We start from the raw sequence: 25,016 nt of genomic DNA, 5'->3' as shown, positions 1-25,016 counted from the left end.
TAAGGAGTCTTATTATCTTCCTCTCAAGTTTCAGCTGATAATGTTCAAAGCTCTTGTCCTCAATCCGCAAACCATTTGGATTGTAGTAGCAAACCCTCTGATTTTTCTGGCCCACTAGCAAAATATGGATTATATCATAATTCCTCAGTTGTACCAAGTCACTATTTACTCCATAAAAAAAAGAAACCTGACAGACCTAAAAGTGAAAAGAAACTAGAATCATGTAAGTTAACAAAAGAGCTTTCGCTAGCTGACCTCATTGATGATGCGCCAAGAGCTCCTTGTGAAAGTCAGCCGTCAGCCAGATTATCATCCACGGATGGTCTGGAAAGTCTGTTTTCAAAGAATCTAGGTGCTGATCTGTTTAGACCTCATGAATCGGAATGTGTTTCCAAAGATGATTCTGCATTCAAAGAAATACCAGATTTAAAATCCTTAATGATAAAGAGCACAACGCCTAGTAACTCTTTATGTATTCAGAATAATTCACTTCCTGCTATCCATAACATTCCAGTACAAAACAACTTAGGAAATTTAAATAGTCCTTTGCTCTTAACTAGCTCATTGGAAAATATAGCTCATGATAATTTAAATACTAGTAAAATGACTGAAGTTGGAAGTGTTTCTTCAGTTGAACAGAGTGCCAAGAATTACATTTTAAAAGATGACAGTCCGCAGTTTGCCGGGTGTGAAAGTCCATCCCTAGCTGAACTGTTTCAGGAACACAAAGAAAATAATCCAAGCCAGTGCTTTACTTTATCTGATCTTTGTAACCAGTCATCTGCCAGTTTCACAGATCTCAGTTTGGGATCTTTTCCCTTGTCAAGGCTAGCAAATCGGTATCCATCTTCGACTGGAATATCAGAGTTAACAGGATCTCTGTCATCTTTGGCATTTTGTAAAGCTTCTCCTACAAGAGACCTTGAGAATTTGTCACTTTCTGATTTGATTGCAGAAACAATTGATGTAGACAACTCTCAGTTTAAGAAGGATTCCTTTAAGCTCAGTGTATCTGAAATGAGTTCACCTGGAATAGATTCAAATATTGATCTTAGTGTCCTTATAAAACCCCCTGATTTTGTTCCAAAACATGTAGTAGACCAATCAGTTGCTCCAACATCAGGAACTAAAGTTTTAAATTCGAAGTTAGGGAAAAATTTCAATTCTGCTAAGGATAATAAGAGAACCAATAAAGGCTCTTTGACTAGGAACCCACCTTTTTCTCTCTCTTGGACCAAGGCTCTTGCTGCTAGACCTTCAGCTTTTGCTTCTACGCTGTGTCTTCGTTACCCATTGAAAAGCTGCAAGCGACGCACCCTTGACCTCTATAAGACTTTTCTTTATAGTAGACAAGTTCAAGACATAAAGGACAAAGAAATAAGTCCTCTTATAGCAATAACACCATTTGACTTCAAATCAGCATCTCCTGATGACATTGTAAAAGCTAATCAGAAGAAAGCTTTCACTAGAGAATAGTAACAGGAGAACTTGATAACTGTTGTAGAGTTTTTGTTTTAATTTAAAATCTTTATAGGATTACTGTATATTATGGGATGAGAGTTGTGGTTTTATATTAAAATTGTCTTAAGTCAGTTGATTAGTTGATAATGTATTTTTGCACTGAAAAAAACTTTTTTTTACTATATTTTCTTTTAGTGATAACTGGCTTTATTTAAGTTGATAGCCTAAAGTGGGTGTATATGTTTACAAAATGCATATGGAAACTTGATATTGTGAAATCAAACCTCAGATATTTTTGTTTGAAGCACTCAACTTTATAAGTTTTTACAACGAGACCTTTTCTTTTGTAAAACATTTTTGTGCTTCATTCTTAAATGAAAATGCCACTTGGGATTATTCTAGTTTAGAGATAAAGATTTTTCTTCTGATATGTGGCATAGCATAGGTGAGACATAATTATATTTTAAAATATTAGTGATATCATTCCCATTCATTATTTTTCTGTAGGTGGATAAAATTTTTCTATTAGAAAATTTTAAAATTCCTGACTTTTAAGAATACTGTGGAGGTTGTTGAAATACATTTTTGATGATAATAAAATGAAAATCCTTTAAGGGACCATGTACATATTGAAGTTGGATTAGTACATAAATTATTTTTATACATTTTCGAAACCATTTGTCCTAAATGCACACTTTGAAATAAATATATAGAAAGTGTTTTCAAGTATGGTTGCATGCTGTTTGAATAGATAATTTTATCAGATCTCTTTAGCTTTTTCTTATGTAAGTAATAAAATGTGTTTTCCTCTGATACTGACAGTGTATGTGCTACCGTGACCAAGTTTCAGCAGTGTCAGACCAAATCCGAGCTCTTCTAGGCAGTAGAACAAGTATGTAATTCACCCCTGAAAGCAGTGGTCCTCAACTAGCAATCAGAATCGCTAGGGGAGTTTTTTTCAGAACAGATGCCGTGGCTTCAATCCAGACTTGGTCAGTTAGTCTCAGAGGGATGACATTTTGGGACTGTGTATTTTTAAACAAGTCCCCAGGTGATTTTGATGTGTTACTTTTACTTGAGAACTATTGCCTTAGGGGAAGAACTCAATAGAATGGAAAGAATTACTAATGCTAAGGATAGCACCTGACCAATGTGAATTTTTATATTTTATAGTTTCTCGTAATCAGAAATACCAAGGAAAATTGCTAATTAGGAATTATAGTCTTGCATAAGAGGATGCTGATACTGTATCATTAGTATTTCTTGCAGAAAAAATAGGATCTAAAATGTTATTTCTTAATGAAAATAAAATAGCTGGCCTTTTCCTAGTAAAGACCTACTTTCTCTGGCAGCTACTTCAGAGTGCTTTTTATAATTTTTCTTTTTTGTATTTCTTGTTTCAGTTTATTTTCAGAATGACATTCCAATATTTTTAGCTGTGTATGATGTTTTTATATCCACTGTTTTGGTGGGAAATCTTGAGCTAGAATTATGTTTTCCTTATTCTTGACCAAACACTTTTTTTTGTGATGCCTTCAGGTTTTGTTTTTAATTGTGTATTTCAGTGTATATCATACTGATGCTTACGAGATGATATAAATTAGGTTATATTTTATGGTCAGTTTTAAAGTTTAAATTACCCCAACTGCTGATTTTGTTTTCCTAGTCTGATACCTTGATGAAACATTTTAGTACTTTTGCAAAATCAGTGTATGACTCATCAACTAGATTTATATATGGGCCCTCTCCAACTTAGAAGTGAATTGTATTCTATGAGTTTGGAACTGACAAAATTCCTGATAGATTAAGTGTTAATGCAAGTGTACCCACTTTGCACGTGAATCCACAAATATTTATGTAACTCATATTAAAGTTGAACAGTGGTACTATTATTTTACCATCTTTTATAACAGATTTTCAAGTGGAAATGTAATACTTTTAAACCATTAAAAGTAGATTTTGTAGTGAACTAGATTTCCCTTTGTTGGCTCATTAGGATTGTAACTACCGTTTATAAGATTATTTCTTTAGGGAAAATCCTATATTGCAGGATGATAGGAAAGGCAACAGTTTTTAAATAGGTCTCCCTGCCATTGTCATGGCTCCTGGTCCATCAGGCAAGTACATGACATGTACTTGGCTTTGTTGAGTAAGGAATTGTCAGTCTCTGAGATTCAGAGTGGAGCCGAGAAGACCCTTTGCCCTTTCCACCCTTGGCCTTTGGCCCTTGATAAAGCGACCAGTGCCTGTTTATGGATACACCTCAGTGACGATGATTTACTCGCACTAAATGCGTACTCTGCACCAACTGCCTGTTTTTGACTGCTGTTTGGTAGCTCAGGTATGCTAAGTGTTTTGATTTATTTTCCAATTCTAATACCAGTTTTGTAGTGCAAAGTCATTTTTATTTGCATTATGATCAAGTGCATTAAAATTTTACTTTAGGAATAGATATAATGTTGTAATTATGTTCTAAATGATACAAAATACAAAAGATATTTAAAATTACTAGTTTTGGTCACGTTTTTTGTCCTTAAATGATCTAATGTTCATGGATGTTTTGTCCTTTTGCATTCTCAAGTCTTTGGTTGGCTCTTTTGGTTATGATTCTTCTTTCCATTAATTGGCAAGAACTAGGGTTTCACTTCCTTACAGAACACTTTGCTTAACTTTTCTTTTTTGTTTTACCTTTTTCCTATTTCCAGTTTAATAATTGCCATTCCAACCTCCTTCCCTCCTTTGGCTTTTAATTCTTCTTTCTTGAACTTTCCTTTCATCCTTTTGTCTTCTCATATAAGTAGTAATAAATAGCCCAAGTGTGTTATATTTTGTTTTTAGTGTTCGGTGGGAGGTCATACAACTGATTTTCACATCAGAGATAAAACCAGTATAGTGCTTTTCTTTGTATGTAAAGGGAAGCACTGTTAAGATAAACACAGTTAAGAGAAGATAATGGGTTCGTATGTGATTATTTACCTTTTAAATTGATCCTGAATTTATATGTGGACCACTACAAATAAACAAGTGCACAGTTATACATGGAGGAAGAACTGTGTATCAACAAGTTTTTTGTTTTGTATTCCTACAAGTATGTATTTGCTTATAGAGTCAGATTTGTAGTAGCCTAAAAATTGTTTTCTATTACTTGTGTGAACAAAGAGAATGTTGACTAAACAGGGAAGGATTGATAGTAATTTCTTTACTAGTTTTCTTTTAAAATTATATAAGACTCAGTATATGCAATTATACATTGTATTTTTAATTTTTAGGGTGTAAAAGATGTCATTTTGGGTGTATATATACATTTTTGTAAAAGCGACGTTGAAATAAATTACAATTCTGAGGTTCTCCAAAATTAAGTAAGAAAACAACACAGTTTATCTATAGGGATTTTTAGATAAGCTTGAGCCTTCAGAATGGAATTTTAATAATTTATGCTGAAGGTACTACTTTTATGTTCCTGTAAACAAATTAAAAAAAAAAAAGAACTACCTGTTTGTAAAGAATTTCCTCTTAAGATATTTGCCATTTCAAATTCTTGCTTTCCAAAAGGTAAAATTTCGTATGTATTTACTTTTGAGGACTCACCATAGAAACCCTATTAAAGTATAGGTTATAACGAATATGGATATTGTAATTGCAAGGATGGAAGTAGAAGGGGAAAGAATTGACAGAGTGCCCATTTCTGATGTTGATGTGCCTGGTTTATATTATATGACCGAAAGGAAAACATCACATCATTTTAGTTGCAAGAGATATCACAAGGTGAACAAAGCAATGATTGTTAACCTCAGATGGGAGGGGGGTTGTGGGTACTTAAACACATAATTATATTGATTGTAGTGTGGCAGTTACGTCTTTACACTCTCCAAAGCTGACATCTTTGCCCTCCTGATCTAAGCTGCTGCCTCCTCTGTTTCCTATTTTTCTTAGTAGTATCTCTGTCTTCCAGTTGCTTAACCCAGAAACCCTGCTAACATCGTCCTTGATTTCTCTCCCTCATTTACTTACAATTGATTACCGGTCCTACTTTTCCTGCTTTACAAATAAGTAAAAACATCTGTGTATATACAGTTGATTGTCGTTATTTGTGGTAGTTACATTGGATAAAATCACAAATTAGTGAACGCTGAGTGCAGTATGCCAACACTGACTTCTCAAATGCTGAAGCATTGCTCTTACAGGAAATACAGGGTTAGGTTCCTTTCATCTTCTGGTCACAACATTTTTGTCAGTCAGTATGTAACCTTACTTTATGTATCTATTAAAAGACATTTGTTTAAAATGTATTATTTACATATCATTAATTCATTAACATTGAACTCACAGCCAGTCGCTCTATAACTCAGGCCTGTACAAAGCTTATCCAACACATGGCTTTTATTTATAAGGCACATCACAGCTGCCTTGTACTTAGGAACGCTAGGCAGTGCTTTAGCACTACTCATGGGGACCATTTTAAACAGCAAAGTAGCCAACTAAAATCACAGTGTGAAAAATGTGACACGAAATAGATCATAAAAAGCACACTTGTTTATGGTGTAAGAGCCAAAACAAGAAGGCAGGGTATCACCTTTTGACCCAGCAGGGAATGTGCATGTTGGGTGACTCAGATTTTTTGCTTCTCTGCATTTGTCTGGGAGTGATTGCAAAAGTGCCGTAAATAGTGATTTGGGGGTTACCAATAAACTTTAGTGAATAGGTGAATTTCTAAATATGGAAACTGTCAATAACGAGGAGGCATTGTACATTTTTTGACCCCACTGTTCTCCATCGTTATTGCCAGTTTACCTCTTAAAAGGCCATTAGTTTTGAGCAAAATTACTGAAAAATGAACTGGTTTCTTTACCTCTCATTTTATTTTGCCCAAAACACTTTCTACATTACAACCAGAGTAACTTTTCTAAAATGAAGCTCTAATATTCTGTCCTCTGTATAAACCTTTTAAATTATTTTATAAGACTTTTTCTGAATTTGTTTCTGTTTTGTGCACCCTCTCTCCCTTCCCTCCCCCCTCACCCCCCCAGAACAAACCTACCTGAGTTTCCTCTGCTTCTGTATAGTGCTTTGCCCCTACCACCACCCCCATTTCTCCTGGCTGATCATCCTTCATGTTGTAGTTTATATATCACTTCACTCCCAGTCCTGGGGAGGGGAACCTTCGTAGGCACCCTAGTTCATTGCATTCCTTTTATTACCTCTCCATGTAAAATTATACCCCTCTGTACATATAGTCCCTTTCCCTTGTAGTCCTGTTGAATTGTCCCTCACAGCACTTAAATCATCTGACATTGTGTGTGCATACACAGTTATTTTTATTACCTGTCTCCCTACTGCTCCCCATGGCCCCCACGCAGCTTCTATGGGGGCAGGTATTTTATGTGTTCACTGATGTCTCTTCAGCTTAGAGTATGTCTGGCACATAAATGTAGACACGGGTTTAAAGTAGAAAGTGAGTCTCACTCCCACAGTCTTGTTCCCTACAGGAAGCTGTAAATAAATATGTAAACAAATTGTTTCTTTTGTATTATTCTTCTAGAAACTTTACTTGCATATCACTATGTGAACCTGCATATATATATATTTAGACAAATGGGAAGATGCTGTAACACTTCTATGTCTGTACCAGTTGTCAAAGCCTTTTGCAGACTTTACTGTTTATACAGAGATCAATCTCATTCTTTTCAGAAGCTGTGTAGGATTTCTTAATGTGGTTGTACATTAAATAGCCCTTGTTGATAAACATTTTAAGTGTTTTCAGTTGCTATCACTAATGACCCCAAAATGAACACCCTACATTTTTAGAAGTTGAATTTCTAGGCCAAAAAATATATACTTTAAATTTTTGATAGATGCTGCCTAATTATCTTTAACAGAGATTGTACTAATTTCCTTTCTCACAGGTTTCTGAGTATTTCTGTGCAGATTCTCACAGATATGGTTATTACTCTTTCTGGTATTACACCAACCTGATAATTAGAAAATATTTTTTTTCATTTATTTATATGTTTTTAATAGAGTGAGGCTAACTGCTTTATCGTATATTTAAATCTATTTGTATTTCTTTTTCTTGGAACTGTCTACTTTTAATCTTTACCCATTTTTCTGCTCGTTGTCTTTCATAATGACTTTTTGTGTGTGTATATATACAATGTATGTATTGTATATATATGTGTACATGTACTTAAAAGTAAAAAAAACATTAGTCCTTTGTTGTATGCCTGGAAAATACTGTTTTCCGATTACCAGCTTGTTGTTCTTATAAGATAGAATTTTGATTTTCCTTTATTGAAATGCGTCAGTCTTTTCTCTTAAAGGTTTTTGTTTGAAAGTTCTATTCCAGCAAAAGATAATTTTTTAAAAAATCATTCGTTTTTTCTAATGCATTTGACAGATTTTCTGTTCTGTTCTTTTTCTTTTCTAATACCTTTTACTCTTTGATCTAGCTGCCATTAGGGAGGAAGCTAGGAATGCAGTTTATTCACCAGCATCTTTTGTCTTTCCAGCAGTTGGATTTGTCACAGTACCTTTTGTTTAATTACATGTCCCTTTTCTCTTTTAACCTGATTTGAACCTGCCGTCTTTGACATACACTAAATTCTTTCCTATCTCTCTATATTTTGGGACTCTGTGCTCTTCCATTTCTTTGTCTTGTTTTATGCCAGTACCAGATCGTTAGTTACCGTGGTAATTCTTACACAATTTTGATTTGGTTTTAATGTTTGTAGGCTATCTTGTTTCTTCTTTCCTTTTTCGTAGTTTTCCTGAGTTATCTCTCTTGGTTTTTTTTTTTTTTTTTCCACATGAGCTTTAGAAACAAGCTGGCCAAATTATCTGGGGGAAAAAAATCCAGTTCTAATTTTTATTGAGATATTTAATGTTTTCAAAAATGTTTGGAGAAAATATATTGTCTTTATCAAAGGCAAAAGGCTTTAGACATTACATTATTAAACATGAAACATTATAATTTTAATAGATTTTCTAGTAGGTTTATAATATGGAACAATCCTAGTTGATCATGGTAGTTTATTTTTTTAATATGATGGATTTCATTTGCTAATATTCTGTTGATGGTTATTCCATCTATTCGCAAATTTAATTTACACTTGTGTATATGTGTGTGTTCTTTCAGGTTTTGATTTCTCTTTGTGATGTTTTTTTTTTTTTTAATTTTTTAAATGTTTATTTTTGAGAGAGAGCAAGGATGAGCAGGGGAGGGCAGAGAGAGGGGAAACAGGATCCAAAGTGGGTTCGGCAGAGCCTGATGTTGGGCTCAAACTCAAAAGTGGAGACCATGACGTGAGCCTAAGTCAGTCGCTTAACCAACTGAGCCACCCAGGCGTCCCTCTTTGTGATGCTTTTATAGAGAAGAGTTTTTCTTTACCCTTAAGTAATTTAAAGAGCATTGAAATTATTTGCGTCATCAAAGGATTTATCTTTTTCAATAGAAAAATGTTCTAGAGTCAGTTTGAATGTTTTATTTTTCTTAGAAAACCATCCATTTCATTCAGGTGTATTTGTTTAGCATTATAGCAAACATTGTCATTATTTTTTTAGATTCTTTTATATTTAGTTAAATCTCCATTCTTATTTTATTTTATTTTTTTTTAGTTTTATTTAAGTAATCTCTATGCCCTACATGGGGCTGGAACTTATGACCCCAAGATCAAGAGTTGATGCTCTTCCGACTGAACCAGCCAGGTGCCCCAATATCCATTTTTATTTTTTTATTAAAAAAATTTTTTTTAATGTTTATTTTTGAGAGAGAGCACTAGTGGGGGAAGGGTAGAGAGGGAAACAGAGGATCTGAAACGGGCTCCACTTGGACAGCAGTGAGCCCAATATAGGCCTCGAACTCATGAACTGTGAGATCAGGACCTGAGCCAAAGTCAGAGGCTCAACTGGTTGAGTCACCCAGGTGCCCCTCCATTTTTATTTTGTTTTCTCCCCTCTACTTTCTTCTTCCCCTCTGCCAGCTTTGTTTTCTCTTGATTTTATTACTTTTAATTTGTTTCATTCTCCAAAGATTGGCTCTTGGATTAATAATTAGTTCTACTGGTATATTTTTTCATTAGTTTGTGAGTAATCTCACAAATGTTTATCTAATCTGTTTTCCATTTTTTTCTCTGCCTTTCTGAGTGGAACATTTAATTTAACTTAAATGCATTTTCAATTCTTTATTATAGAAGTTAATTTTAATTTATGAGATTGCAAACACAGAAAAATTAAGAAAATAATATAACAGATACTCATGGACCCACCATTTAGTTGCAGATCTCTCTCTCTGTTGTGAGAAATAACTTGTTAGATTGGAGTCCTAGCTCCACCTTTTCCTTATTTCTCCCCACTGGTTTGTAGTTGATACGCATTGTTTACATTCTGTCTTATTTACCTAAGTCTCTGTAGTCCTGTTTTTCCTGTGGATACTATATTTGCTCCTGGGTTCTTTTAGAATCATTGTTATTTTCTGGGTTCCTTTAGAGTTACTGTTATTTTCTGGATAATTCACAATTTTTATTTTGATTTCCTTTTTAAGCCAAGAATCTGAAAGTCTTAAAATTTCCAGGTTATTGTGGGAGTTTCGTTATTTTTGTTAAGATTACTGATTTCACTGTACTGTTAAAGAATGTGGTCTGTGCCCTTAGAAGTTTACTGAGGGTTTTTTTTTTCTGTTTTTTTTTTTTTTTTTTTGAGTCCCAGTGTAGTTTTAGAATGGTTTCATAGGCACTTGCCAAGAATATGAATTCTGTCTGAGGAATACAAAACATGATACATTTCTGTCAGTTACTTTTTAAATTGTTAGAGGGTTCAGTGGGCTGACTTAAAATCTGTTTCCTTAATTGTAGGCTGAGAGAGAGGTAAGTTAAAATATAATACCCTTCCATTTTATTTCATCTTATTACTTACAGATTTTACCTTATGCCTTTTGATATGTAAAGATACATGATCTTTCTGTGAATTTGAAGTTTTCATTAATGTAAAGTTCCTTTCTGATTTGTTTTATGCTTTTTGACTTAAATTCAATTTGCTTAATGTCATGATTGCTTTCCCTAAGTTGGACTTGTTCATCCTTTTACTTTCAGTGTTTTGAGTCACTTTGGTTATTTGTGCCTCCTGTAGATATAATTGCGTTTGTCAGAGTCAAAGGATAGGCTAGGTATAATACCTTCTGTGATACATCGTCTGTATTTTGACTTGGTGTGTACTGTTTGGTAACTTGGAGATTTGTACTATCTTTGTAACATAGTAACATACTTTAATTTGCCAGCACTAAGAAATACGTTGATCTCTCATTATGGAAGATGAAGAAATTAATTTATACTTCATCCCCTCCCTATTTCTCGTAATTTTTGTTGATATTTTAAGTTCTTAGTTAAAATATTTACCTTTATACCTTTTATGTTTACATTTCTATTAACTGAACTATTAACTTTAAACAGTTAATTTAATGAGTCCTGGATTTAAAAGTCGAGCTCGTCAAAGTTACAGTTTCTTATACTTGCCCCCTCTCTCTTTTTGTCCTGTGTTTTTAGTCATATTATTTATTGCCAAGATGTATAGCATTTTTATTTTATTCTGTACTCAAAGCTTCCTTACTTTCAAAACAACCATAGTTCATTTTAAAATAGCATTTTCATGATTAGGCTTCTATTTGTCTCATTTGACTGTGACATCTGGTTTGACCGCTCACCATCCCCTCCTTGCAAAATATACATGTGTGAAATATTTCCCAAGTTGTTGAATATTTGAAAGGGATTCTGTGGGCCTGTATTTGCATGACCAGTTGACAGATCATGGTTTTAGGTCCCTCTTGCTTTTGTGGAGGGCTTTGCAGATACTGGTGTGCTGCTCTCTATTATTGTATGTTGCTAGCTAGTCTGATTATGCTGCTTTTAATGTGGCTTTTATTTCTCTAGTGTTACTCCCCGGCCCGCATTTCTCTGGAGTTCTGCTGGCTTTCCAACTTTTTCTCCTGGTGTTTTTATCATTTTCTCTTTTGTCCTTAGTTCTCTTTCTACCCTCCCCCCACCCGCCCCGTGTATGTGTTTTGGGAGAAAAATAGGGTAGAAAGTGTATAATTTTTCCTTAGAGCATTTGATCCTATTAAACACCCTCTTTTCAGCTGTAAAACTAGACTGATTTGAGAGGCTTGTCAGTAAGGCAGACTGTAGCAAAGGTTTAAATGCTTAGGTATGATGATTCCACTATCCATATCAGCCTGACTTGATCATGACATAACACTGAACAGTGTAGAGAGAAATTTCTTCTATTTCTCATTTAGAGAATTTTTCAGTGTTTTTGTACTTTTGGAATTTTGGACTGAGAACTTAATACCTATGTGAAAATTAGCCTTTTATTATGGCATAATTAACTAGAACTCTGATGTCTAAAATAATGCATTAAATGTCAATGTGTCTCCTTAATTTAGATAACATTTTAGTTCATTTTGTTAGCATATGCAAAATGGAAAATCAATAGCAAATACAAATAATCTTTGAACAGGTTATTGTGTACTTTTGTTATGCATTCATGAGCGGACTGCTAAAAGAACATATATTTAGGGAGTAAAATCCTGGGACAATCTTGTAGTTTTCTGATGGTGTTTTCCTTGCCACTTAAACCTACCAAAGGAGAAGATACTCCCCAAACTGAGTAGCACAGACTCTTTTTTTTTTAAACAAAAACATCCAGAAATTGAAATACATGTAGTATTGTTTGAAAGGAAAGTTCTTGGCAGAAAAAGTCTTACTATTTATGTTTATAATTGTATAGTCAACCTAACTTGGAAGAAACTAATTTCCCACACAATGGATATTATTGTGTGAGGTGAGGTTTAATTCTTGATTGCTTTGGAGGCTTTTTCTAACATTGGGTTTATTTTGATTCTTGAAAAATAGTTGACCTAAAAAAAAGTAAGTATTAAGAAAAATAGTTGGTCTGCAAATCTGGAAAAGGAATCTTATGTAATCTAAATTTAACATTTTTTATAGTTCTTGAAATTGATACTGCTATCACCTTACAAGTAAAGTAGCCAATAATTATTTAATCAGATCATTAAGAGAACTTATTGTTTAGGGGGACCTGGGTGGCTCAGTCGGTTAAGTGTCCGACTTTGGCTCAGGTCATGATCTCACAGCGCATGGGTTCAAGCTCCACATCAGACTCTGTGCTGACAACCCAGAGCCTGGAACTTGCTTCAGATTCTGTGTCTTCCTCTCTTTCTTCCCCTTACCCACTTGTGCTCTGTGTTTCTCTCTCAAAAATAAACATTGGAAAAAAAAAAGAACTGATTGTTTAAAAGTTTTGGAGACTTTGGAGAAATATATTTTAATAGTATACTTTACAGTTGAGCTATTTTTGATAAGGTTTGTCTTAATATTGGCTTGCTCATACTGTTTAGAAATCTATTCATTTTCCTTTCCCTTTGAATTTCATCTTGTTTTCCCTTCATTTAGAAAATAAACTCTAATTGTACATAGTGAGGATATAGTTATTTTCTGTATCTTATTATTTTCTTAAGAAGTCAATTAAGCAATCTTCATATATATAGTATATCTGTATTCTATTTGAATATCTGAAATATTATAAGTATGCACATAATGATTTTCATATTCTTGAGTCTTAATGGTAGGTTGTTCACTAGAGGAGGTGTAGGGAATTGAAAAAAAGATAAAATTGTAAGAGTTGTAAATGCTTGCAACAAGATCATTTCTATTTCTTTATTGTGTTTTGTTTGTCTCTTAAACATCACCCAACGAAATGGAAGAGCAAATGACATGAGAGTTTTAGGAGGAGATGCACCCTTCTTTCTTCGCAGGTAGAGCGTGTTGTGAGATTTTAACATGTCCTGGAAATAAATCCCAGTATTAATTTGAAAAGTCTATATTACAGTGAAAAATTGTTAATGTGAGAACACTTCTAAACACTTCTAAACATGAACTTTTAGTAAAGTGCTTAAAATATATTTCATTTTACTTTAATCCTTTTTTGTAAGGAGTTTAAAGTAGGCATATTTAATATTTTTGATGTCCCCTGTAAAATACCTTTCTCTTTGAAAAATTTTTTTCACTAATTTATCACTGAGTAATTTTATTCAAGCAATTAGAAGTATTTTATACTTGTGCAGAAAACTTCAGAGTTCATTGACTTTCTGCTTTAAAATTATGTGGGCTTTTGAAAGGAAGTGGTTTATTTCACTGAAAAAACTCATCTGGTTCAGAACGTTCTCAGATGGGTCTTAAGATTCTCTTTGTATGTACACCTACACTGGAAAAACTTAAACACTAATTGCTTAATTTAAAAATAATTTGCTTTAACCTCTCAAAGCAGCTTATCTTTTTCTTGCTAGAGCCAGTACCATATAAGAATTGCATGAATGCTAAATACAGCGTTTTCTTTTAGGCTTAATTACTTTTTTTTTTAACCATAGAAATTATAATCTGATTATAGCTATATACTTTCATGTTTCATTCCAAGGCAATTATAAGTTCTTTTGGTATATTTTGAGTGCTTTGTGTACATACTAAGCATTGTTAAGTAGTTCAACAAGGAATAGAGTGGAAGCAAATGACAACATTCATTTTAGTTATTTCATACTCACTTTTTATCAGAAAAACATGTGGTAGCCATTGGAGACCTAGATTGAGGTCACAGACTTTTCCTGTAGAGCTTTATAGTAGCCCCTGAGGGCTACATATGATTTACTGGAAACACCATATGTAGCCAGGTGCTTTCCCTCTGAACATGTTACCTGTTTCTTTTTCTTGGCTGTATGTAGTGTTCTGTCTGGGAGCTGCTACCTCTCAAGAAACGATAGGGAATAGAATATATTGAAATGTAAACTGTGTTTCAGGCTTTGTATGTATTGTATTTAGTCGTTCGGAGAATCTGTGAGTTAGGTGGAAGAAGCTGAGGCTTATATTAAATAAATAAATTGACTTCTTTCACATGGGTGTTAAGAGGTAAATTGTAACTCAAATGGAGTTTTTTTGAACTCCAGTGCCCTTTTCATTGTTACATAGTACTTGCAGCAAACTTTTATATTGTAAAATTGAACCTTGTTTGGTATTTGTTGATAAATATCTTAAGGATAAAATTAAATCCCTTGCCAGGGAAACCAGTTTTATCATTAGTGAGGTATTCAAAAATTACTTTCAAGCAGTTTTTTTTTTTTTTTTTTTTTGATAGTATTAACTTGGCAAGAGACTTGGCCTTCATGTATAGAGAATTGGTATCAATTTCCAAGTCCTTGCAAATGAGCAATCCTAAGAAATGAAGTCCTTTTCTAGTTTATTTAATTTAGAACTACTTTGTGGTCTTCCATTTCTTGAGCAACAGTTCGGTTTGGTTTTAAGTCTTGAAAAATTTAATTTTTTTTTTTTAATAGTTGATAGCTTGGTACCATTTTAAGGCAAAAGCTTAAATAAATAATAGTGTTTATTGAGTAAAACTAGAAAATTCAAATGAACCAATGGAAGAAAAAACGTGTACCTTAATCCTATTATTCAGAATTTAGAACTATAGCATTTTGATGCATTTAAGCAATAATAGTAGACAATATTAATGAACACTTATATGCCAGATATTGTACTAAACATTGTCTTTAATCTCTGTTATCTCCTTTAATATCCAATAATCATAAAGAGGAGGGATTATTTTTATCCTAGTTTTACAGTTGAAGGATCTGAAGCTCAAAAATGGCTAAACTTCTTGTCCTAGGCCACAAAACTAGTACATGGTGAAACCAGCATACAGAATAAGATGCCTCTAATACCAATGTCCTTCTTCTTATACATTGTGTACCTATTTCTATATATATGGAGAATATTAGTTTTTTTTTTTTAATGGGACCACACATCACTTTTTTTTTTTTAAACTTTTTTTTTCAACGTTTATTTATTTTGGGACAGAGAGAGACAGAGCATGAACGGGGGAGGGGCAGAGAGAGAGGGAGACACAGAATCGGAAACAGGCTCCAGGCTCCGAGCCATCAGCCCAGAGCCCGACGCGGGGCTCGAACTCACGGACCGCGAGATCGTGACCTGGCTGAAGTCGGACGCTTAACCGACTGCGCCACCCAGGTGCCCCCACACATCACTTTTTAAATCTGTTGTAATTTTGTCATGTACTACGTACTTTAAAAGTTTCTTAAAAATTTGTTTAATTTTATTTGTAACTCTGGTAAAATACATATAACATGAAGTTGACCATATTGACCACTGTTTTATATGCACTCCCATGTTTATTCACAATAACCAAGATATGGAACCATTATTCACAGTAACCAAGATACGGAAGCAACTGTATTAACCATTTTTTAAGTGTATAGTTCAGTAGTGTTAAGTATATTCACAGTGTTTTGCAGCCAATCTCCAGGACTTTTTCATCTTGCAAAACTGAAACTCTATACTCATAACACCTCTCCATTTTCCCCTGCTTATTGTATGCCAACAATTATTAACATAATATTGTTATTTAATCAGGCGCTTTGCAAACTTAAGTTTTTTAGTTGATTATTCCAGAAAATGCTACAGTAAATATTTTGTACATTTGTGTGTTTTTTCAATTATTTGATAAAAGATATTTGTAGAGTAGTATTGGATAGAGTAGCTGGTTAAAAAGGTATGGGCATTTTTAATGCAATATTAAAGCAATTGGATAGATTGTGCTATTTACTCTTACATTTAATTGTTATTCATAATAGCATTTGTAACATTTTATAAAGGATAATTATATTTCAGTTATGGATTTTATATTTGTATTGAAGTTTTCATTCATTAATAGAGTGGATAAGCATCAAAGGTGGTGACTTTTTTATGTCATTTTTGGGTTGCTTGTTGAGGTGACAGTCACCTACGTATTCCTGAAAATTGTATCTGTGTGCTGCACTCTGTGTGCTGTTACAGAGGTTGGTATTGTCTAAAATACCAGTTACTCATGAGAAAATGGTACCTAACTTAGAAGTTTCTATAAAGAAGTAAAATAACGTATGTGATGCTGTTGGCACAGTGTCTGGCACGTAGAAAGTGCTCAACAAGTGACAACTGAACTTAGTTCAAAGAAATAAAGTGCTCTTTTCCTACCAGCTAAGGAACAGGTGCAGTTAAAACATGATTATATTAAAGTGTAATGCATTAGGGTGCTTATTAAATGACTCCTGACTTTCTGAGGCCTTTTTTAGTCATTCATGATGTTTTCTTGCAAGCCCCACGTGGCTCTTCTCCCCACTTAGCCATTTTTAGATTCGATTCTTCCATGTATTTATTTATTTTCACATAATATATAAAAATAGACACTCATACAGGGGTTTTTCATTAATGTTTTATTAAAAAATACTATAATTTCATACTCTTATAATCCATTGTCAACTAGAATATTTTCAACTTATTCAACTTTTGGTGATTATGTAATATTCCATGATAATGTTATACTGCAATTTATTAAAAATTTACCGTATTAAAGGACATACATTTTATTTCCAATTTTTGCTTTTATGAACAGCACTGCTTGTAGAACATCTATGTATATATATCCTTACAATCTAGGGCTTTCGAGTTATGAGATTGATTTCCTGTAATGGGATTACTGTGTTGAAAGGCGTATTGTTTGCTTTAAATAGATATGGCCAGTGCTTTATGAAAGTTATGGTTCATCCCTTCTCCAGCAGTAGGCATTATTACTTTTCTTGATTTTGGACAGTCTGACAAGTGAGAAACTAATGTGTCATTGCTACTTTAATTTGCATTTTTTGTGATCATTAATGAAATCGAGTATGTTCATATATTCATTTGCTATTTGAACTTGTTCTGTGGATTGCTAATTGTATCCTTTGCCCATTTTTAATTAGGCTGTCTTTTCCTTATTAATTTGAAGTCTTTATATTATTGATACCAATTAAAAGTGGTTATTGAAGTATAGTGGACATACAGTGTATTAGCTTCAAGTGTCCAGTATAATGACCGACAATTCTATACGTTACTCAGTACTCACCGTGATGTCATCAGCATCTGTCACCATGTGATATTAGTAACTTTATCCCCTGTATTGTGCTTTTCATCTCTATGACTTGTTTATTTTATAACTGGAAGTTTGCACCTCTTCATCCTCTTCACCTGTTTCACTTATCCACCACCCACCTTCCCTATGGCAGCCTTTGTATTTAAGAGTCTTTTTTTGTTTGTTCATTAGTTTTTTAGATTCCACACGTAAGTGAAAACATGTCTTTTCTCCTACTTCGTTCACTTAGCATAACATTCTCTAGGTCTATCCATATTGTTGCAAATAGCAAGATTTCATTCTTTTATTATGGTTGAGTAATATTCTGTTTGTGTGTGTGTATATTTGTGTGTATGTCACATCTTCTTTATCCATTCATCTATTGATGGATACTTGGGTTGTTTCCATGTCTTGGCTGTTGTAAATAATGGTGCAGTAAGCATCATTTTGCATAAATCTTTTCAAGTTGATGTTTTTGTTTTCTTTGAGTAAATACCTGGTAGTGGAATTACTGTCTCATGTGGTATTTCTATTTTTAATTTTTTGAGGAGCCTCCATACTCTTTTCCACAGTGGTTGCACCAGTTTCCATTCCCAAATACTGTGCACGAGGGTTCCCTTTTCTCCACATCCTTGCCAACTCGTTATATCTTGTCTTTTTGATATTAGCCCTTCTGACAGGTGTGAAGTGATGCCTCATTGTGGTTTTGATTTGCATTTCCCTGATGATCAGTGATGTTGAGCATCTTTACATGTGTCTGTTGGCAATTTGCATGTATTCTTTGGGAAAATGTCAATCAGGTCCTCTGTGTTTTTAATCAGATTTTTTTTTTTTTTTTGGTGTTATGGGTTCTTCATATATTTTGGACATTAACTCCTTATCGGATATATAGTTTGTAAATATCTTCTCCCACTCAGTAGATTGCTTTTTGTTGATGGTTTCCTTCACTATTACTTTGGTGTAGTCCCAATAGTTTGTTTTTGTTTACCTTGTCTGAGGAGTCATATCTATAAATATGTTGCTAAGGCCAGTGTTTAAGAGAGAATTTTTTTAGTTCCACGCATTGTAAATAGTTTGCCTAGTCTTTTTCTTTATGATCTCTTTTTCTATAGAAAAATTTAAAAACTTTCACTCTATCTGTCTTTAATTTACTGGGTTCGAGTCTTGGAGTAAAAAACAAAACAAAACAACTCAACCTCTAGGTTATACATATTCTAAATTTTCTTTTGAGAGAATTATATGAATTTTTTATGTTTGACTTTTTTAATGTCTAGCTTTTTTAATGTCTGACTTTTAATTCTTCTAAAATTTACTTTAGTATGTAAAGAAGGGTAAAACTTTACTTTCTTAAAAAATTTCAACACATGGGCTTGTATGTATCATATCAGTATGTATCAGTAGTGTGTGGGATCAGAGGGGTGGTAGCTCTCAAATTAGATCAGTGTTTTGCAAACTAGCTCTGTCATTTGTTACCTGCATGGCCTTGCTAAAGTGACTGGATTTGAGACTTCTTTTCTTCTTTAAAATGGCAATAATGCTATCTACTTCAAAGTGTATTCTGATTTACTTAACCCAGCTTTTATGCTATAGTAGTCTCTTAAAACCATGTTGGTTTCCCTTATTTTCTTCCTTTTACTGATTGCTTTAAAGTTCATTACATTTGCTATTAGGGAGTTATTTCTGGATATGGATAGTGTTCAATATTACCAGGTCTTTTTAAATCATTTAGGAATGACTCTTGGTCCCACATGTGAATTCAAGTTGATATGTGCAGATAGTATATGACACTTTGTATGTCCTTTTAAAACTTAATTTTATTTATTTATTTGTTAGGATTATTCAATGCAGTAGCCTCTTCGTGTCTTTAAGGCCATGTTCTTGAAGATCCCAAAGATAGAATTAAGGAAGGAAATTGGGGACTAGATGGAAATATGGATTAGGTTGACCTATGTAGGCCTGTGTCTGTGTGCATATGTGTGTATTTTGCAGTCACTAAAATAAAAGTGTAAATGACAGCTAGATAATGAGAATCTTAATGAAACTTAATGCCTTTTAAATTACTAATACAGTTTAATTTTTATTTATCTTTTAAAGTTGGAACTCCTTCTTGAAGTTTTCAACAAGGTTCTTGTAAACTTTTTTTCTTACTTCAGCTCATGTGCATGCTATGAGCCTTTTCCTCTATGCCTTTTCTCTATCCAAATGTTTAGCATTTCTCTGATTTTATGATTAGAAGTAGATTCTCACTGCTAGTGCCCACAGTAATTTGGAGAAGAGCACAGTTACTTGTGTAGATTGCTTGGATTTATATTCCAGTTGAACCACCTGTTAGCTATGTGCCTTTAGCAAATTACTCAACATTGTGTGTCACAAATTCCTTATTCACAAAATTAAGATAATAATATATTCACAAAATTAAGATAATAATAGTTCTTATTTTTTAGGGTACCTATAATGTTAAATGAAGTTATATGTTAAGCCATTACGGCATTTCATGGCACATAGTAGGAACTCATTAAATTTAGGTTATCCTGCATTGTTGAGGAGGTGTTTCTCAAATACGCATTCATGCCTAAACAAGACATGAAGTATTAACAAAATTTGTTAGGATGTTTCCAAGGGTGGATAATCCCAAGGATAGGAATATAGACGAGATTTCTTCAGGGAGGGTTTAGAATAAATGAAACAGAAATCTAGGGAAGAATGGTAAGGGACACCAATGTAGTTTTTGAAGGGTTTGATATATATAATTTTATTGTATAAAGTAAGAAGGTTTTGTTCCATTTCTGGTCTAATGAAATTTTTATCCCAGCAATATTAACAAAATGTAAATGGATTTTTCTTAAGGAACATTATTAGTAATGTAGTTTGCCCTTGTTCCTTAACTCTTGAAATAGCAAGAATGTTTAATTGCTATAGAATAAGTTATAATACCATAATTTAAATTCATTACATACATTAGATTATAAATTTTGTGGATACTGCTTGAAGGTATATAATGTAATATACAGGTTGAAATCTGTTCATCTGAAGTTTTTCAATTTTTAAAGATTTCTGGCTCAGTAATGTTTATAAAAATTGAAATCTGATTCCAATGAAAACTTTTTTCTTCTGTGTCATAGCAAGTGGTGGTGCATGGTGGATTTGATGAGGCAAATTATGCTATATAAAGGATGTTTTAAAGTGAAAAAAATAATTCATACTGAATAAATCACAGTCAGTGCAGCTGTAATATTGAAGGAAGTGGTTTATTCTCTGTAACCTAGCTGATGTACTTTTTGAATGTACATCTGGTAACTAGAATTTAAAGATGTAGTCAGATTCACTGAAATGGTTTCATATTTGAAGTAGTTGTTTTTCATTGAAAATTTAACACTGGTTTCTTTGAAATTATGAAAATCTTATTTTTGTGTGTGAATACCTATATGTACTGGGCATATTTGAAACACTTTTACGAACAGTGATGATTGATGGCAAAAAGTATACTTACCTGGAACTCCCCTCTACCCCCCCTTTCTTTCTAAATAACCTTAAACGTTTCTTAAACTTAAGGTGTTTTGATCCAAATTACTTTAAATTGTAAATTTTTCTTACATTGAGAGTCTGTTGTAAATTTAGTTTGAAGGTTTTTATTTTAACCTTATAAATATTTTCTCCTTTAAAATCACCTATTAACCTATTATCTTCGGTATCAAAGTAGTAATATTCTTGATGTAGAAGGGGAAAATCATTAATGATTATCTTACCCAAAGACAACAGTTTTGTTTTTTGCCATATTTTTTTCAACTTTTTTCCTATGCATATATAGTCTTTATCTCAAGATTTTTTAATACAATTATTATACATACAATTTTGTATCCTATATTTTTCTTCTTTATATTTTATACTTGTCTGTACACACATTTTTAAATGTAGAATCAATTTTTACACCCCAGTTTGTTTCAGAGAATACTTTAAAAACCTAGATTTAAGATGGTGAAAAGCATTTTAATTTAAAACAAAACTAGTGTTCTGTATTAGTGTTTTTACATCTTTATAGGTATTATTCAAATTTGAAATTACTTAATGCCATTAAGTAAACAAACCCATATTTTTTTTTTTTTTTTTCAACGTTTATTTATTTTTGGGACAGAGAGAGACAGAGCAGGAACAGGGGAGGGGCAGAGAGAGAGGGAGACACAGAATCGGAAACAGGCTCCAGGCTCTGAGCTATCAGCTCAGAGCCCGACGCGGGGCTCGAACTCCCGGACCGCGAGATCGTGACCTGGCTGAAGTCGGACGCTTAACCGACTGCGCCACCCAGGCGCCCCAACAAACCCATATTTTTAACATCCCCCTTGTAATATTTCTCATGTTTAGTTATGAATTTTATATAGGCAAAACCAAGTACACCTTAGTTATTTTTAACTGGATTTAAGAGTATTATTTCCTGCATAACAGTTTTCACTAACTAGTACCCTATTTGATGTGGATGATAGTATTAACATGTTAAAAAAAATATTGTATAGTTGATGTTATTTAGAAATTAATGGTATATATGTGGGGAAGAGATTCTCACTGAATAGGCTAACTGGTTATTTTTAAAAATAGGATTATGAGGGCAGGAACCTTAAAAGGTCATCTGAACTAATTTCCTGACTTGAGGCAGATCTTCAAACATCTTTTTAGTTATGAACCTGAAACCAGTCAACAAGAGGTAGGTTATAATTTGCAAAGAATGTTAATCTGGGTGGTCAAATTGTTTAACTTAGATGAACTTCACTCTTTCATTTATAAAACTATTTTTATACCAGATACGTCATTAAAAAAATTTTTTTTAATGTTTATTTATTTTTGATAGAGAAGGAGAGCAGAGAGAGAGGGAGACACAGAATCCGAAGCAGGCTCCAGGCTTCGAGCTGTCAGCACAGAGCCCGGCACAGGGTTCAAACTCATGAACCCTGAGATCATGACTTGAGCTGAAGTCGGACGCTTAACCGACTGAGCCACCCAGGCGCCCCTATATCAGATATGTTATTTTGAGTTATTTTTCTGTCTCAGGACATCTGAAAGATAATAATACTTTGTCAGCATCAGTATCTTCCACTGACAAGGATTTTCAAAGGAAGAGAGGCAGAGATGGCCTTGTTTTTTTCATCTACCTCTTCTCCCAAGCTGAGAATCACTGGCTTTTTTCCATATATAAAATTATATAATCTTTTAAAATATTTGAGTGCCTAGTGTGTACCAGGCACTGGACTGGATGTTTTGGAAAACAAAAAATACCCTTCTGGAGCTTGTAGTTTGGATGGAGAGGTAAGGCACATACTTTATATTGAAATTTTACATTATAGTCAGAAAACAATATATGTTTTATGAGAATATACAATAAAGGTTTTTGACTTCCAAGTCATATCATTTTGGTCTGGAGTTATCATTGTTAAGAATTTGGGAGTATCATTTATGACCTAAAATTGATAGCCTAATGCTATGATGCATGCCTTAGAGTCTAAATGTCACTTTCCCCTCCTAAAATCAGCATGAGCAGAAGGTTAAGGAGTTAGTATTTATGTGTTTGTTATTAGGGGAACTTAGCCTACCCATCCAATTTCCCATGGGAAATTAAAATTGTGTCAAACAGAAACTTCTTTGGTAAGCAGAGACTGATGTAACTACTAGGCTCTAACCAAATAGATTCTTTGGAGATTTTGAAATGCAAATATTAAAAGAAATCATAATTATTGATTTTAACTTTAACTGTGACCAGAAGTATCCAAATAGGTACTAATGATTAGCCTCACTAAAATCACAAAATCATGATCTTGACAAAGCATTAACATTTTATATAGACACTTGATTGAGCAGTTTTCATATACATTTAACTTCAAAGTAAACCTGGTTCAGTAATCTTGAGGAAATCAACCCCATAAAGTCTGGAGGAGGTGCAGCCGGAAACAGAGTGGAAAGGGGAGTGTGCCTTGGAAGCAGCCTGGACAAAAGAAGCAAAGTTCCCATTAATTAAGCATGTGATCTTTAGAAATCTGCTTGAAATTTTCATCTGTAAAATGAAGGACTGGACCAAGTGACTTCTAAAAATACAGCCCACAAAATTGCATGATTCCATGACTCTAAATTCCTTGTGAGAACTCTACAAGGAATGTGAATGCTTATTTTCTGCCTGTCTCTTTATTAATCTGAGTTCCTCCATTGCCTGCCCTCTCAGCCTTCATTTTCGGTAAGCTACCTCATCCATTCCCAGGTCTTAAGTTCATGTGTTTTAATGATGCTGTCATTTCTTTTCCTCTGCAAACATGATTATCCAGATTTCTATCTAATTTCTCTTTGCCTTGAAAGAATTTCAGGCCCAATATGTTCTATATTCATATCTAATTTAGAGTCCTAGGGATTAAGATCTCTGTTTTCTGCCTCTGTAACATTTAGTTCATCATCATGATGTAAGAGTGTATATTCATCTCCTGCCTGTTTCCTCTTATTCCCTGTGCTACGGTTCTTGCTCATCTGTAGTCATAGCACTGTCTCCTGCAAAATTCTCTTAATTTCCTTGCCTGTATTTTCTTTCAGTCTTGTCTGTCTTTATGTCTGTGTCTGAAAACAGAGACTATTATTCATCTTTGTGTCCCCAGTGCCAAGAACATGTTATAATTTAAGTTGCAAAACTCTACGGACCCAAGATTGTATCTAAACAGTGGTAAAAAAAAAAAAAAAAAAAAAAAAAAAAAAAAAAATTGGTGGCAGTCCTCGTCTATGTACTGCTGTAATTGTGCACTTGATGAAAGGACCCATACAAAGAAGCAAGACCCTGACTAGCAGATTTCTCTTAGTTCTCTGGAATGTGTTTTCTATTTGGTAATGACTTAACCATCTGCTCATTCTTCTTTGCTGGAAAGTCTGGGAACTTTTACTTCTCTCACCTGTCTACATACATCTAGGTATTATGGATTCCTAATTTTACCCTGTAATAGCTTGGATATCCCTTTCTCTGTCTCTATCGTTCATATCTTAGGTCAGTCCGTAGAATTTCTTACACGTGTTAGGACAGCAGTCTTCTAACTGCTCTTTCTCCAGTCTCGCCTTCAGTCTATTTTCCATGCTGTGGTCAGAGTAAGTTTTAAAAGCTCTGATATTTTACTCCAATGCTTTGATTCTGTTAGTGGTTCTTCTTATATTTCAAAATCAAGTTAAATGTCTTAATGTTGTACATGGCCCTAAATGCATTGCCTGCTTTTCTATTCTTATGTCTAACCTACTTACCCTCTTTGCTTGTGTCCCAGCCATGCCAATCTACTGGTGGTTGTATTGTTTCAGGCATTGTGTCTTATTTCCCAATCCCCTTCTCCTTATTTTTTCCTCCAAGATTCATTAGAAATATTTTAAAGGAAAGCTTGCCTAATTCTTTCAGTGTGGGTGGGTCAGTACCTTTCTGATGCCTGTCTGTGTTATCATAGTTCACATTGTAGTATGTGTGTTATCTCTAGTAGACTTCTGTTTTTTGATAGGAATTATGTCTTATTATTTGATCTGTTTATCCCAGTGCTTAGTACAGTGTTACACAGTTGGCA

General features: G+C 33.7%; 1 protein-coding gene across 4 annotated transcripts in view; it reads left to right on the top strand.

Annotated features, from left to right (window-relative positions):
• The window catches only part of HBS1L (HBS1 like translational GTPase), an 88,051-nt gene that overhangs the window by 15,926 nt on the left and 47,109 nt on the right, over window positions 1–25,016 (top strand). The window contains exons 1-2 of one of the 4 annotated variants that reach the window (XM_045499711.1): window positions 20,155–20,163; window positions 22,982–22,987. The exons of 2 other annotated variants lie outside the window; for them this stretch is intronic. Coding sequence is in view for 1 of the 2 variants with exons in the window: in XM_045499710.1 (XP_045355666.1) it covers window positions 5–1,476 (1,472 nt within the window). In the remaining variant the exon portion in view is untranslated. Of the gene's footprint in view, window positions 1–4; window positions 7,207–20,154; window positions 20,164–22,981; window positions 22,988–25,016 lie in introns of those variants that run through there. One more of the 4 variants, XM_045499710.1, reaches the window with a different exon arrangement.

The sequence above is a fragment of the Leopardus geoffroyi genome, chromosome B2 (assembly GCF_018350155.1).
Source record: "Leopardus geoffroyi isolate Oge1 chromosome B2, O.geoffroyi_Oge1_pat1.0, whole genome shotgun sequence".
NCBI lineage: Eukaryota > Metazoa > Chordata > Mammalia > Carnivora > Felidae > Leopardus > Leopardus geoffroyi.
Note: the sequence above shows the minus strand (reverse complement) of the source record. Positions and strands in the feature narration are given on the sequence as shown.